Source organism: Numenius arquata, chromosome 14, assembly GCF_964106895.1.
Source record: "Numenius arquata chromosome 14, bNumArq3.hap1.1, whole genome shotgun sequence".
NCBI classification, from domain to species: Eukaryota; Metazoa; Chordata; class Aves; order Charadriiformes; family Scolopacidae; genus Numenius; species Numenius arquata.
The window spans coordinates 2,531,764-2,546,482 of record NC_133589.1 but is presented as its reverse complement, the minus strand read 5'-3'; the positions used below and the strand labels follow the sequence as shown (position 1 = coordinate 2,546,482).

At 50.2% G+C, this 14,719-nt stretch overlaps 1 protein-coding gene across 1 annotated transcript in view; it reads left to right on the top strand.

Moving 5' to 3' along the window:
* MAD1L1 (mitotic arrest deficient 1 like 1) overlaps positions 1–8,850 on the top strand; it is a 376,963-nt gene extending 368,113 nt beyond the window's left edge. Inside the window, exon 18 of the mRNA XM_074158818.1 lies at positions 7,783–8,850. Within this exon, the coding sequence (XP_074014919.1) occupies positions 7,783–7,941 (159 nt within the window). The 3' untranslated portion in view covers positions 7,942–8,850. The remainder of the gene's footprint in view (positions 1–7,782) is intronic.
* The last annotated feature ends 5,869 nt before the right edge of the window (positions 8,851–14,719 follow it).

Sequence of the window (14,719 nt, the reverse complement as noted above, 5' to 3'; positions counted from 1 at the left end):
TTGGCGGTGAACATTATTTAGCAGTCCCAAGGCCTGTTAAAAAGTTATCATTTAGGATCTCAAGCTCTGACTCGCAGCCAGCTGCCGGTATTAGCTTCGAGTGGACATCCCATGCAATTTTCCTTCCTCTGTGATGTGAATATTCTGCTGTGATTTAGTCTCACTGATCTTGTGTTCAGCTGAACCATTTCTAGGTGTCCCTCAACAAATCTCCGCAGGGTGAATCTCCTTGATAGTTGGTTTGGAGACCCCCATCAGAATCTGTGGATGCAAAAGTAGACACTATGGGTGAATCATTTATGTTGCCCTCATCCTTCTCTGACAATAGTGATGTTCAATTACCAGCGTAATGGTGGGAATGCATCCCACAGACGAGACAGGGAACTTTAGTTTCAATACTTGTCCTTTAAAACTCTCAAAGCACTTTTGGAAAATGCCTGGGTATTAATCCACACTGAGCAGTAGTTCTTCAAACCTATGATTTAAATTGGATATATTTGTCTCTGTCTGTCCTGAACATTAATGCACCCTGATAATAGCTGTCACATTTTACCCCTGGGGTTGCTCCTCAGTGATAGGTGAAATCACAGCAGTTCAAAGGCCTGTCTTCTAGGATGAAAAGCTCCATAGGAATATTCAGATATAAAATAGTAATAGTGTGAATCAAAAAATATGCTTCCCTTATTTTAACTCCTTTGATCTTATTTTTATGGCATCACGTTTGACAGTCTAAAGGGCATTAACCTGTAGGAGAAACCTTTTGAGAGAAGATGCTGACTCGCCCTCCGCTGCGCAGAGCACCGTCCCCCGGGATTAACACCAGCCGGTTTTCCCCATCAAGAGGTGTGTGGGTGCTTCAGCGCCTGTCCCTCCTCTTTTTTTTTTTTTTTTCCCACATTTTTCATCTTTTTACATCGGGTGTGGGAGAGCTCATCCAGATCAAAACACGTAGCTGTAGGGAGAAACTCACTGCACTATGTGCCCCGCTCTGTGCTGCTTTGGTGCAGCAGCATCCAGGACCCCATCGCTTCTGCCGCTCGTCGTTTCTGATGAAGATGGAAGTGTACGAGCTGACCTCTCGCGCAGAAGACATCGTGGGGCTGTGGTTCATCTCGGATGTTGAATAATAAGAAAGAGGAAGGAAATGTTTGCTATAAATCTCAGCGCACGCAGGGCTGTTTCTCACTTATCCCACCCCAGCTTTCAATTTTCTTCTTGGCATTGCCAGGCGCTTGCTTTTCTTTGCTCAGCAGCTAAAAGCAGCTTTTTCATTACATTTCCTGGAAGGCCCTTTACAGGCATCCATCTCTCTCTGCCTCATAAATTCACTTTATATAGCAAGCTGGCGACACTGAGGTCAGAGGGCTTGGCAAGAAGCAATTATTATAAAGAAGTAGTCTTCCTCTTTTTGGGTTACAAAGAGGATATTAAAGGGGGAAAAACTTCACTGCAGACAAGGAATGGTCATTTGTGAAAAGAAGATGACTTGATTGATGAAGAGCTGCACATCCTGTGAGAGCCACCTTGGGCAGGCGTCCTGTCAGGCCAGCTGAAACCTGCCCATTCCCACAAAAAAAAAGAAGATGAAAACCAGTAAACATTTTGCTAAATAACCTCATAAATATTTCCAGCCGTAAGCACATCTTGTGGTGCAATTTGTTTTTTTGTTTTTTTAATATTTCTCTAATTTTAAATGAACAGCCTCTAATTAAAGTGATTTAGTGGCTACCTGGGGACCTGGTATTTGAGCAGCGTGTGATGCTTAGGAGAGATTGATTGGTGAGGCGTAACTCAATTGGGGGATTTTGGTAATGATATCATCACCCGAGAGAGCCACGTTTGAGCAATTAGACCTCACCAAACCTCGTGTTTGGGTTGTTATAACTTCAGCAGGTGGTTTCCACATGTGCACACACACGTTTTTCCTGGGGATTTGCTGGGCAGCCCAGTTTTTGGCTGGCTCGGCGCCTGGCGGGCTACCCCGTGCATGCATGTGCCTGGCTGGAGTCGCCCAGTGGTGACAGTGGTGATGTCTCAGCCCTGCAGAGCTGGAGAGAAGGTGCCGCACGTGGACAAGGCGGCCTTTGACATTTAGAAAAATCTCAGCATCCAAAGCAAGAGGCAGAAACAAAAGGATTTCTCGTTTAAAGGTCAGAGCGGCTTCTTAAAAGATATTTTCGAATAGGTTTGTTGGGCTGTGACAGGGCTTATGTGGATTAATGGGTGCCGAGGTAGGCGGTGGGCACCACGGGGAAGGCGTCAGAGGGAGGCAAGGGACCATCAGGGCCACCAGAGTGCCCAAGGCACTTAGTGGCAGAGGCTCTATGGTGCAGATGGTGGTAGCACTGGTTTTGGGAGGTCATCGGACAGCACGGCCAACTCTGAGGACTTCTGCTGATGGGGGAAGGTGTTGGGGAAGAGGAGGTCTGAGGGATTTGAACGATGAAGGCATGGGGAGATGTACATAACCCTCATCAGAGCAGGCTTCGAGGTGGGGTGGGGAGCACCATAAGGACAAGGGAAACAGCAGTAAGAACTGGGGCAGGGAGAGAAGAGCATGGCCACAGCATGGTCCATAACACCAGAGGCCTGTGGACCTGAAGGGAGTGGGGAGAAGCTCTGCATGGAGTCTCAGATGTGAAGCTGTGTTGCCCCTTCCCTCGGCACACACGGGGCTGTTTGCCATGTGTATTCAGAGCAGTTGCACGTAGGGACGCAGCAGGGACAGTGATTTATGGAAGGAGCATAGCAGATGAGATGGAGCCTCCACGATACATTCGCTGGGTAAATGTCACTGGGCAATGATTCACTTGCGCGTTTTGACCCCTAATACATCTTAGCCTTGAAAAGCACCGTCTACCGTAGAGCGGCATCTGCAAAGCAAAGGCTTGTGACTGTGCCAAGGGGTGGAAAGCCACTCTGGCAGCCCTACCAAAGTCCTAGGCTTCACCCTTCCTCATGCTGAGGTATTTGAATCGGGGTTCCTGAGCTGAGACACAGCTCTCTTGCCTGCTGAGCCTGGCACAAAGCTCCATCGCTGTTGTCAGCTCGCCAAAAACCATTTGGAAACTCCACATCCATCACATGGAGGGGTGTTGGAAGGTGCAGGAATGCATGTCCTGAGTGGATTGCATCCCCAAAGGAGGTTGAGCTTTCTCAGTGTGGAAATCAGAAGTGGAATATCCCCATTTTCAGCTGAAATCATAGAATCATAGAACAGCCCAGGCTGGAAAGGATCTTGAAAGACCATCTGGTCCAACCTTTTATGGGAAAGGGAGCCTAGGTGAGATTATCAGGTTGTATTGAGTGCTGAAACCCTCTTCTCCCTTTTTCTGCATTTCTACCCCATCTTTTCTCGTGATACTACATCTCCATATCAGCTTTCTCCTTGGGACATGCAACCACCCTCTTTCCTATCTTATTCCAGAGTCTGAAGGCCTACAGGACATTGGGTCTTATGCTCAACCAGTATTTTTCAAGCAGCATCCTTTGCGTGAAGAACTGCATGCCAGTTTATAGCTGATGGCACTTTTGGAGCCAGAGTTAAGGAATCCATCGTTTTTAGCTACCAAAATATGTCAGAGAGAAGAGGAAAAGGGCATACAAGAAACTAAAAGATTGGTGTGTCTAGTTCAGAGTGCACTTCTGAGCCATATGCTAGCTTGTAGATGACCGAAGGACATATGTTGTGGCATTACCAGCCTGGTCTGGCCAGCTGCAGGTCCATCCTCCAGCAGGGACCTTTGGGAGTGCTCGTTGCTCCTACACATCCTCTGCATCCTCTGCTCCTTGCTGAAATGGTCCCTGTTGGAGAGAAGAACACGCTTCTCTGCCACACTGGTGGTTATTTGGGAGACTTTTATATGTATATCGAAACTGTAAAGCTTGAATAATTTACCAGTTTCCAGGGTTAAGAGGAAGATTTATGGCGTTTCCTTCTGGCAGGCAGCAGCTGATCATGATTCTCGTGGGAAAACAATTGTACTAACGGCTCCTTTCTCTGAGCAGATCCAGGAGCAGCTACTGCAACTTTACGTCTCCGTGTGGTAAATAGACCTGTCTTCTTGTTTTTCATAATGTGATGAAGTCTGCCCACTGATGTGATTGTTCTGTGGGGTAGCACAGCCTGCGAGGAGAAAGAACAGGGTGTCACCCTCCGTATCCATGGCAGGAGTCACATCCCCCCACCAGCAGACCTGATCGTGCCGTAACGTGGGGCGAAGATTGATTTCCATTGCTTTTCTAGAAGAGGTCCCGATACGCCTTAAATCAGGCTCAACTGGCAACGGAGCTTAGCGAAAGCTGGAATCTTTCCTTTTGCAAGTATTTGAGATCTGAATAAAACATAACATAGACCTGAATCTCAGTAGTTTAGTGAGCCAGGCAGATTTTTTCCCATGAATTAGAAGAAACCAATATAGGTCCCTGTAAAGAGTACCTGTGAGGTGATATTCTCATAGTACTTTGTTTCAGCCTCCTGGGCTGCTCCGTGTGGAGGGAAGCTGGGGGCGCGGGGGGAATATTTGTGTCTGGAGTGAAGGACTGTGCTCAGCCACGGGGAAAGGGGGGAGTGGAGTGTGATGGTGGTGCCCAACGTCTCCTCTTGCATTGACTCCTCTATGCATTGGCTGTGGGCACTCGCAGGCTCGGCTTTTCCTTCAACCCCGTCTATTCAGCTTGACTCTAAATCTTGATGGGTTTTTTTCACACTTTGGAAGCAACAAGGCACTATAGTGATGTAGCTCCCAGTAAGACGTGTCAATAGTGTTGGGCACAGAGCAGGTAGGGCTGGGTTTGAACATGTGCTGGTCTCTCTTGCCCCATTCCCACTCATGGACTGTCCCTGTGGATCAGTGATGGTTGTTTAGGTTCCTCAGCTGGGCATTTTCCTCCTAGATGGGCTTTGGTGGCTTTTGGCTTCGTCTAAACTTTGAATTTCCAGGGGTGCATCACTGGGGTGAATGGCGATTGCATTACACGGAGTGTGTCATGTGAATAGCTGGTGGGTGCTGTCACCTGCAAGTTTTGTTAGCAGGGGGTGTATCCAGGAGTTTTTCTCTGAGGGTTGAGACCTTTTTTTAATTTAAAAAATTGATTAAAAATGAGTGGAGGGAGTCCTAGCTATGAACTGGGAAGAGGAAGACTCGAGGACTTGAACCGCTGGAAATTTCAGCTTTGCATCTTTCATAAATCTGTTTTTTAGAGCTAGAGTCGCAGATATGCTCTGCCTCCATCCAAAACAGTGTGAAACAACCAGAGCCCGCAGCGTTCCTTCGGCAGAGCATCCCCTCCAGTGTCCCATCCCTCGGTGCTCCCGCGTCCCCCTGCCTTGGCCAGGTCCCCTGCTCGCTCCCGTTCCCACGCCGCCCACCCCGGCGCTTCGCCCTCTGCCCACAGCCCACCCGGGGGCACCAGGCAGGGTGCAGATCAGCATTTGCAAAAGAAATCCTGTGAATTAAAGGGAACATACTGCTATTATTTCGTATAATCACTTTATTTGTAAAGCACATGCTGCAAAGGTACTCCTGCTGCTGAACTCAAAGCAACAAATCTATCTGTATATCCCAGGCTGTACTGCATTATTAACAGGTGGGTGAAGAAAAAAAAGCAATAAAAACAAATAATAAGAAAGGTAACAATGATAGCAATTTTAAAACACTCCCAGGAAAAAAAAAAAGAGTAACTAAATTTTTTTAAAAACATTGTGAGATTGAGTGAAGTGAACAGCAAGGGCATCCATCCTCAAAGTTAGCATGTAAACATCTCCCAGCAGAGGAAGAATTGCCTTTTTTCCAAGTGGCTGCCTTCTTGCCTTGTTCCTGTTACAGAAGAGATCGTAAGAAACCTGAGTGAGATGTCTGGGGTTCGGAAGCTTTTTTGACTTTTTTAGATTTTTTTGAATTCCTGGGGAGACGGAGGCCGCGGGGGGGAGGATGGTGCCTCCCTTGACCATCCAACAACTGAAAGAAACCACAGTCCCATTGAACTCGGTGGGAAATAACAGACTTTACAAAAGCATGTATTTGTTCACATAACTTTCTCTGAACATTATTCTTCTGCCTCTGCTGAAGGAGGAAACTTCGGTTATGAAGAACAGTAGAGAGAGAAATTACTATTAATCTCATAAAAGAGAAATTATTCAAATGTAGCCTTCACCCGCGACGCCAGTGAGCTCAAAGTAGAGGGGAAATTTAAAACATTATGTTACTCCATTTCCGAGATCATAAAACACAAGCAAATGGTCTGGCACTGGATGCTAGATTTCTTAAGAAACTTGCTTTAATTAATTAAACTAGTAAACCAATTAATGGATTTACTTGTAAATTCTTAGAAAATTAATTCTGTGCCCAGAGAGTGTTTTAAATCTGCGAAGGAGGCAGTGTGTATTTCATACAGAGCTTGAATTCCTATTTTAGATGAATCCAATCCCGCACTGAGTTTGGAGACACAAGCAATGCATTCATAATACTCGGACCTTCCTCCGAAACCATCAGCCGAATCGGGGTGGGATTTGCAAAACCAAACCCTCCGCTGCTTTCCCATCTCCTGTACTGTCTCCCAGCCCTGCCACGGCCTCGCATTGCGCCTGTGGCTCTGCCTGGATTTCGGATGAACATCCCTCCCTGTGCCTCCAACTGGCTTCTTCATCTGCCATCGCTGCCCTCTTCCTCCTCAGCCTCTCTGATCTGCCGCAGCGGTACATGGGATGTGCACGGAGCGAGGCGGGTAGCTCCAATAAGCTGCGGATTAAAGCCTTGAACAGCCTTTGGAGTTGCTGAAAAACAACCCAGCCCAAGTGGAGGAGATTTAAACAAAAGCTAATTTACTTTTCCGCGCAGAAACCTTGTTTAGATTCCCTGCCTGGCTTAGGGGTGACGGGGGCATCCTCGGTACCTCGCGCTCCTCGCAATCCAAAGTGACACATACATGAAAAGTTCATCATCAAATGTGTCCCGGCTCCTGAGAACATGAAATCAGAAACAAGCAGGTTCCCTGGGGCTCCCGGCGGTTATCGCTTCCCTTCTCTCCTAGCAGGTAAAGCCACGTTTTCCCTTCCTGTGGCAGTCCTCCGCTCTGGCTCTGGGCATCCTTTGATGGGGCTGGGGGTCTGCCCCCTTCCTGCGCACCCCGGGGGGATGCCGGCTTTGCCCAGCACCGCCCGCGCTGCTCCGCCTCGGCTCCGAGGGGGACCAGAGCTGCAGAGCAATTAGGAACAGGAGCATTTTGAAGAGGAAAATGGCAGGGGAAAAAAATTAGCATTTGCACTGTGATGTTTTTGCTGTTTACTAATAAACAAGCAGCTTTTGTGCCTCCGGGGGCAGGAGAGGCTTCAAGCATTCCTTATTTCTTTTGCATTTAGCTTTTTTTTTTTTTGCTTGTTTTATATGTTACAGGAGATTTGTAGTGTCTTCCCACATGTTGAGTTTCCTTATTTTCATGAGAGCATCTCTGGAATAATTCCTCTGGAGCTCTCGGCTGTGCACTGCCGGGCTGATTTAAACATCCAGAAACACTTTAGGGATGTGGGGTGGATCAGCAGCTCGTTGAGTAGGAGTCGTGTTAATTAGGAACAGGTCTGCTTCCTCCTACAGAAGGGGAACGACTTCAGGGACAAGTGTTTTTTGTGGAGAGAAAGCCCTTGCACGTAGCTCCTGCTACCCAAAACCTTGGGGGTGATGGTGAGAGTGACCCCGACGTGGTCACCCCGGTTCTGCGCCCTGGGTGGTGAGAGGTGAATTAAAACCCTGCTGTATTAACGAGCATGTTCTTCTTTTCCCTCAGGCCTCCAGCTCGTCTTGTGGAAAAATGCAGCTTCTGGAAACTGAGTTCTCGCGAACCATCCGGGAGCTCATCGAGCTCCACCTGCTGCGCCAGGACAGCATCCCCGCCTTCCTCAGCGCCCTCACCCTCGACCTCTTCAGCCGCCAGACCATTGCTTAGCGTCCCACCGCCAGCCACCAGCCAGCTGTGGAGCCCTCCTAGCCAGGACACCTGAGGTGGCGAGGACAAATTCTCCCCTCCCACCCTTAATTTGTGGCATTGGGTTGCTTCTTTTTTGCAGGGAACCCCTTTTCCCCCCTTCTTTCATGCTGATTCCCAAACTGCGCTGTTTTCTCTGAAAATCATCATTTCCCTCCGGTGGGAGGGCAAGTCTAGCTTTACCCCAAGACCCAGTCCCTGCCTTTGAACTGGGAAATGTGGTCATCACTGCCCAGACTGTCCCAGCGTCTCCTTGGGAATATGGTGGGAACTGCCGGTGTGAGGAGACACAGCATCACCATTCACAGCTTTTCCCAAAAGGATCCCTCAAATCTGGGTCCCGGCAGAGGGACGAGCCTTGCGGAAGGGTGGTGCCTCCTGCCCACTGGTTGTCCTCTACCATGGGAGCCAAGGGCTTGGTCCCCGAGGACAGGGACCTGGGGAAGGATCAGTCATCAGTAGCGGTTCTTTGTGGGTACCTCCTGCTCTTGCAAACAGCTCATCACTCAACAGGGTTGAAATTATTTTCAAGATAGCCAGTTACCTGAGTCTGCCATCACTCAGCAGACAAGCAGAAGCATAAAGGGCCATTTGAAGACCCTGAGACACCTCTGTGTTGTGTGGTGTGCTCAGATGTCACTGATGTGCTTTTTGTTCCTCACCGAGGCTCTTGGGCTCTCGATTATCCCAGGATTGCAGGAGGTGGGAGGGAGATCTTCAGGGTGTGCTTTCACCTGCCACCAGGCTGTGGGTTCCTGCTCACCTTGCTGGGGGTCTCCCTCCGTGGAGGATGGAGCACCCCCTGAACCCTGACGTTTTGTGTTACAATGGATATAGCTCTTCTATCGTAAGAATAAAGTGTCACTTCCCAAACTGGATGTATGACTCCTTTATTTGGGCTTTACACTGTGCTCCCCCTCTGCTCTCCCACGTGTAAAGCCTGATAACGAATCATCCATCGATGGTCTGATGCTGGTACTGCTTTGAGAAGGGAGGACATCATTATCCCAGTTTTTCCAGGCAAGTCTCATTCATGCTGTAAACCAGATTAGTTTGTTATGAACTTCTGTGTATATTGATTTCCTCTTGATATCAGCAGGAACATACTTCCTAAGCTTGGAGAGAAGGTAGCAGTAAGCAGGCTAGAAAGTTCCCGTAGATGCTCACAGTGGTTGCAGGGTTGGCCGTGCCTGCTGGAGTCACCCTGGGACCTATCAATGTGTCTACGAGCATGGAAAATAGCTGCTGTAGACCCAACTGATCAGACATGGAGAGACCAGCATGTCCTCTGGGGAGGCTGCAGCCCCCGTCTCCCCGACCCTCCCCTCCGACAGGGTTTGCAGGGAAGCGCAACAGCAAAAGTTTGTCTTTCTCTCTTCTGCTTGAAGAAGTCCTGGTGGAAGATGAATTGCCTGGTGAGCTGTGCCAGGGGGAACGCTGCCTGATTCGTATGCGCGACGTGGCACCGAGAGTCTCTTTCCTCAGTCATGGGGAAAATGAATCATGACGTCAGCCGCGTTCAGCTCCTCCGCCAGCACAATAGCGGATCCTGGCTGCCTCTGAACGTTTTTCTCCTGGCTCCTCGCAGGAGAAATGAAGTAATTAATAAGTTTACAATAAACCCTCTATCTTAGCAAAACACGGGTGAGGCGAGAAGCGATGCTGGAGAGTGACAAGGGAAAACACGTTCCTGCCCGTTGGAAAGTTGCCTCCTGAGAGTGAAAGGATAATAAGTTGGGGTAGAAAACACAGTAGTCTTCCGAGATGCCTTCAGTGGGGAGGAGAGATGGATGAATTACTGCTCTGCACCCCGTTCTCCCAGCAAGACTGATTTGTTCAACTAAGTTTAACACGGCAGCACGGCTGGGAGAGGTGTGTGGTGAGGATGGTGCTTGGCCTGATGTGCCAGCGTGGTCCAGCGCCTGGACCGGCTTGTGGCTTGCGAAGCTGCCGGGGTAACTGTCCTGCTTTGGCCAGAGCATCCCTGCCCTTCTCGTGGCATGATGCTGTTGCAGAGCAAGCAAACTCGGGAACCAGGCAAAACCAGGGCTTTTGGGAGCCCTAGGGCTCACTGATGGAGGCCTGGGAGCGTTCATGTGGAATTGTGACCATTGCAAAGCCACCTGGGCCACCCATGGGACACAGGCTGGTGGGTGGGCATGGGGAAGGAGAGCTGAGACTTCCCGGTTTCTAGCTCCAACAGCAAATTCAGGATGAAGCCCCAAACGTGTCTGAACCCCGCCACCACGGCAGCTCCCATCGCTGCCGCTGTCATTATACTGCTCATCTCAGCCGTGACGGAGCTGTGAGGAGTAACTGCGATGCTGAATTTCACAGTGATTGCTCCTTCCACACCAAGCTCCATGGGCTTTACAGCCCATTGTGGGGCCCTGCCACTGTGTTCACCACCCCCCACATCCCCCCTCCATGGGGGCAGCCCCCCGGGGCAGTGCAAACAGAGAGGGTAGACTGGTTGCCACCGATGGTAGAGAGTTTTCAGCCACCCCAGGCGGTGGGGACACGAGTCACATCTGGCTTCGGCTTGTCCCTTGCAAAGCTCCAGCCCCTTTGGTGGAAAATCCTGTTGGAAAATCTGGGGAGATCAGTAATAAATTTGCCATTGGTTGGAGGGGAGAGGCAGGAGTGTTAACAAGTGTGCCTATGGTCGCCGGGTCCCCAAGCATGCTCGCTGGGGTTTATGTGCTGTAAGCTGTAAAATGTGATTTATGAGTGCACGGCTGGGGGACTGTGTGCGTCGGAGCCCTGTCTTGTTTGCAGTGTTGCCCGGAGCTTCCCTTCACTCAAACCCCTCCTCTACTGATCAACCCTTTTCATCTGTGTGCATCTATAAATGCCAAGCAGGGGCAAAGAGCTGCCAAGTGCTGCCATATGGTCCCTGAGAGCAGCAGAGCTCTTGGCTAAGGCAGGTATTGCAAAGTTCATGCCTCTCCTAAGGTCACGCCTCTGAACCTGCAGCCTTTTGCTCCGGCTTTGTGTCTCCTGGCTCTTTCGGCGGCAGCGTGAGTTGTTTGTGGGAGCCTGAGAGTTGTGCTGGAAGTGTGTGACACCTGAGAAAGGACTAGAGACACCGTTTTGGGGTGACCCGTAAGACTCTTAGATGTCCATGAGAAACTTGGGACTCTTAGATGTCAGTTATGGATCATCGCCATGTAAGACTATACGAGGAAGGGAAGGAGAAGGGGGGGAGAGCACTGGGGTTAGTTGTCAGGGGTGGCGACGTGGCCACTGTCTGGGAAGCTCTGAGCTCAGGGTGGGCAGGAGACCTGTGATGGAGGGGGATGAGCATCCCCAAATACATCCTGCCGCTGCTGCTGGGTCGAGGGGGTTCAGAGAGGATTGGGGTATGGACACCTCTGCTGTGAGGAGAGGCTGAGAGAGTTGGGGGCGTTCAGCCTGGCAAAGAGAAGGCTCCAGGGAGACCGTAGAGCCCCTTCCAGTCCCTAAAGGGGCTCCAGGAGAGATGGGGAGGGACTCTTGATCAGGGAGTGGAGCCATAGGAGGAGGGGAAACGGTTTCAAACCAAAAGAGAGGAGATTGAGATGAGATCTGGGGAAGAACTTCTTTGCTGTGAGGGTGGTGAGAGCCTGGCCCAGGTTGCCCAGAGAAGCTGTGGCTGCCCCATCCCTGGAGGGGTTCAAGGCCAGGTTGGAGGGGGCTTGGAGCAACCTGGTCTGGTGGGAGGTGTCCCTGCCCAGGGCAGGGGGTGGGACTCGATGATCTTTAAGGTCCTTTCCAACCCAAACCATTCTGTGATACTGTGATTTGACCCCAAACGCAGCTCTACAAGGGCTCATGATCAGCAGGGGTTGGACACAGTGTCCCACAGCTGCATTTGCAGTCAGTTCTCCATGATCTCCAAAGCCCCTCCACTCTTTCCATTGCACTGAAGAAACACGGAGCAGCACCATTCCTTTCCATTTCCCAACCCCATCCGTGGGCTGAGAGACAGCGGAGGGTAGTGTGAATTGTGTTGCCGGGCGTTTGTGTCACATTGAGCCTCGGGGGACAGAGGCAAAGCCTTCCCAGGACATCACCAAGGTAATGCCTTGTGCTGTTGGCGGGGGAGATGACACAGCCAGGGGCAGGTTTGCTTCTGCTACAGCTTTTAGCTGTTGGAAGGCGCTGGGAAAACGATGACGGTGTGGGATGCCGGGTGACCGTAGCTTAACGACGGCGTGTGCTCGACGAGGCAAGCGGAGTAGCTGGGGAGGACGGGACGGGCTCTCGGCGCTGGTGTAAATGGCGTTGGCGCTGCCTGCTGTGACAGCAGATCCGGGTTTAATAGCAGCCCTGCTAAAAGTTGCATGATATTTAAAAGCTACAAAACGCGCCCACTCTTTTCGGGGGAGGGCTATTAAATCGATAAATAAATAAAAAATCAGCAAAGCTTTTTTCTCGAAGTCTTTTTTAAATATTAAAATCCCGTCCTTCCCAACAGGAGAGCTCTTTTCAGGCTAAGAGGAGCGACTGAACGGCATCTGATGATATCGCATTGACACAAGTGTCTAGAAAAATAGGGTAGGAATGTGTGATCTGTTCTGAAAAAAGGAACCCTAGCTAATAGGAAATATGCTGATGCTACTTTTAATTTCATGACTCAGGTTTGCTGCAAAATTGATGGGAATCGGTGTTGGAGCTTGGTTACATTAGAACAGTTCTCTGTTGCTTGGGGTTTTTCAGTTTCTTGTTTCTCTTGGGGGGGATTGTTATTGTACAATTTTTTGTAACTCCAGGGGCTCGTAGATGTTATTTGAAAGGACAGTGGAGTAGTCTGGCATCCAAAGGAAAGGGGAAATTTTTGCTTCAGAAATGTGCTACGTAGAAATCACTGACCAAAGCCGCCTCTAAGGGACCATTGCAGAGCCTGGCCCTGGGCAGCCATCCCAGTAGGAGCTCCTGCTCCTTCCACCCACCGTGGCTGGGTCTCCAGCCTTCCTTGTGTGCACATTTTCCCACAAAGCAAATACAAGGGACAAAACAGAAGGAAAATGCACTTTAAAGAAAGCTGCGATGTAAGTTAGGGAGCAGAAAGGCAGCCCCTTGGCGCTAGAGGGCATGGGAGCAGCCCAGGTCTTTTGTCTCCACCCAAACCACATTCCTCCACCAAAGCACTTTCCTTCAGTTTGTGTGGGTTCTCTCTCCTGCTTCCACAACATGGGACCAAGCATCTCCCAGCCCCTTCGTCTTCCCTCTGCTGTTTCCCGGCCCGGGCTCCAGTGCTGATGAGTTTATTAGTGTTGCTAATTTTACCTGATGCTGCTTCCTTCTCTTCGTGACAGGTTGTGTTTTTTTGAACTCCAGCTGACTGATTGAGCTCTCTTTAATATTCCCTGTTTTACTTTGAATTCTCTTTGTTGGCTGTTGCTTGTTGTGTTTTTGGTTGTTTTTCTTTAATCCTCCCACTGCCTCCTTTTCCTCCCTGGTCCCTCTGATGCCTCTTCAACCTGGAACAAAGCCAGAGACCATCAGGAGGTCATTGAAACACAGACGGTTGTTGGATTTAAATAAGGACTAGATAATTTTATGACCATTAACAAGACTCGCTGCTACGCAAGCTAAAATAATAAGGGCAATCATATCTCATGGTTCGGGGAGCAAGTTGATTGCCTGTAGGGACTGAGAGGGTAACTCTGCATCCCTGACTCCCCCCAAAATAGGATTCAGTGGACAAGGTGCTCCAGAGAGGTCGCAGGGCAGGAGGATGCACTTGCAGAAGGATGTTCAAGGCACAGGGCTTGGCTGGAGGGCGAGAACATGTCCCTTGTCACCTCTGTCATCACACTCCTATTGTCTGGTGATGGGAAACTGCTGGTATCAGTGTGATGGAAAATGTTCTCCAGGCAGGTGGAAGGCTCTGAGGTTTGGCAGATGAACCTTTTTTTCTCTCCATGAGCATCTCCTGGATAATATTTGTGCCATATGACTGCAAGCCCTTCACTTTACTGGTGATGGTGGCTGGTTCCTCTGCCAGGCTGTCCCCATAACAGTCTCCACAAAGAGAAATTAAGAGCATGAACCTCACTGAGGTCCTTTGCTTTGGAGGTGCCTCCCACTCCCCATCGACCGTGGAGTGCATGAGGGAGACCAGCCTTACACGTAATGGGGTGATGGCAAATCTCACTGTCCCTTTTTCACCCCTTCTCTCCTCTGTGGCTCCCCCGGCTCCTCCACACACACGTGTCTTTCCACAGCTCGTTTTGGGAGTCACGCTCCAGCCCGTGGGGATGTACGTGATCGGCTCCCGCTCCCATCCCGCTGTTATGCGGCAGAGCCACCCCTGAGTGGCATGCTCTGAAGTGACAGCTCCTCTCCCTGCCAGTCCTGGGAGGGGAAGGAGCAACCTTGGAGAGGAGGCGATGGCAGGGAATGAACCAAACCGACAGGGAACAGAGCTGCTCATCCCAGCAGCCACACAGAGATGAAGGAGGAGCAAGAAAAGTACCTAAAGGGCCTACAGGAGGGATGGAGAGGGACTCTTGATCAGGGAGTGGAGCAATAGGACAAGGGGGGAATGGTTTTAAGCTAAAAGAGGAGAGATTGAGATGAGATCTCAGGAAGAAATTCTTTGCTGTGAGGGTGGTGAGAGCCTGGCCCAGGTTGCCCAGAGAAGCTGTGGCTGCCCCATCCCTGGAGGGGTTCAAGGCCAGGTTGGAGGGGGCTTGGAGCAACCTGGTCTGGTGGGAGGTGTCCCTGCCCAGGGCCGGGGGTTGGGACTGGA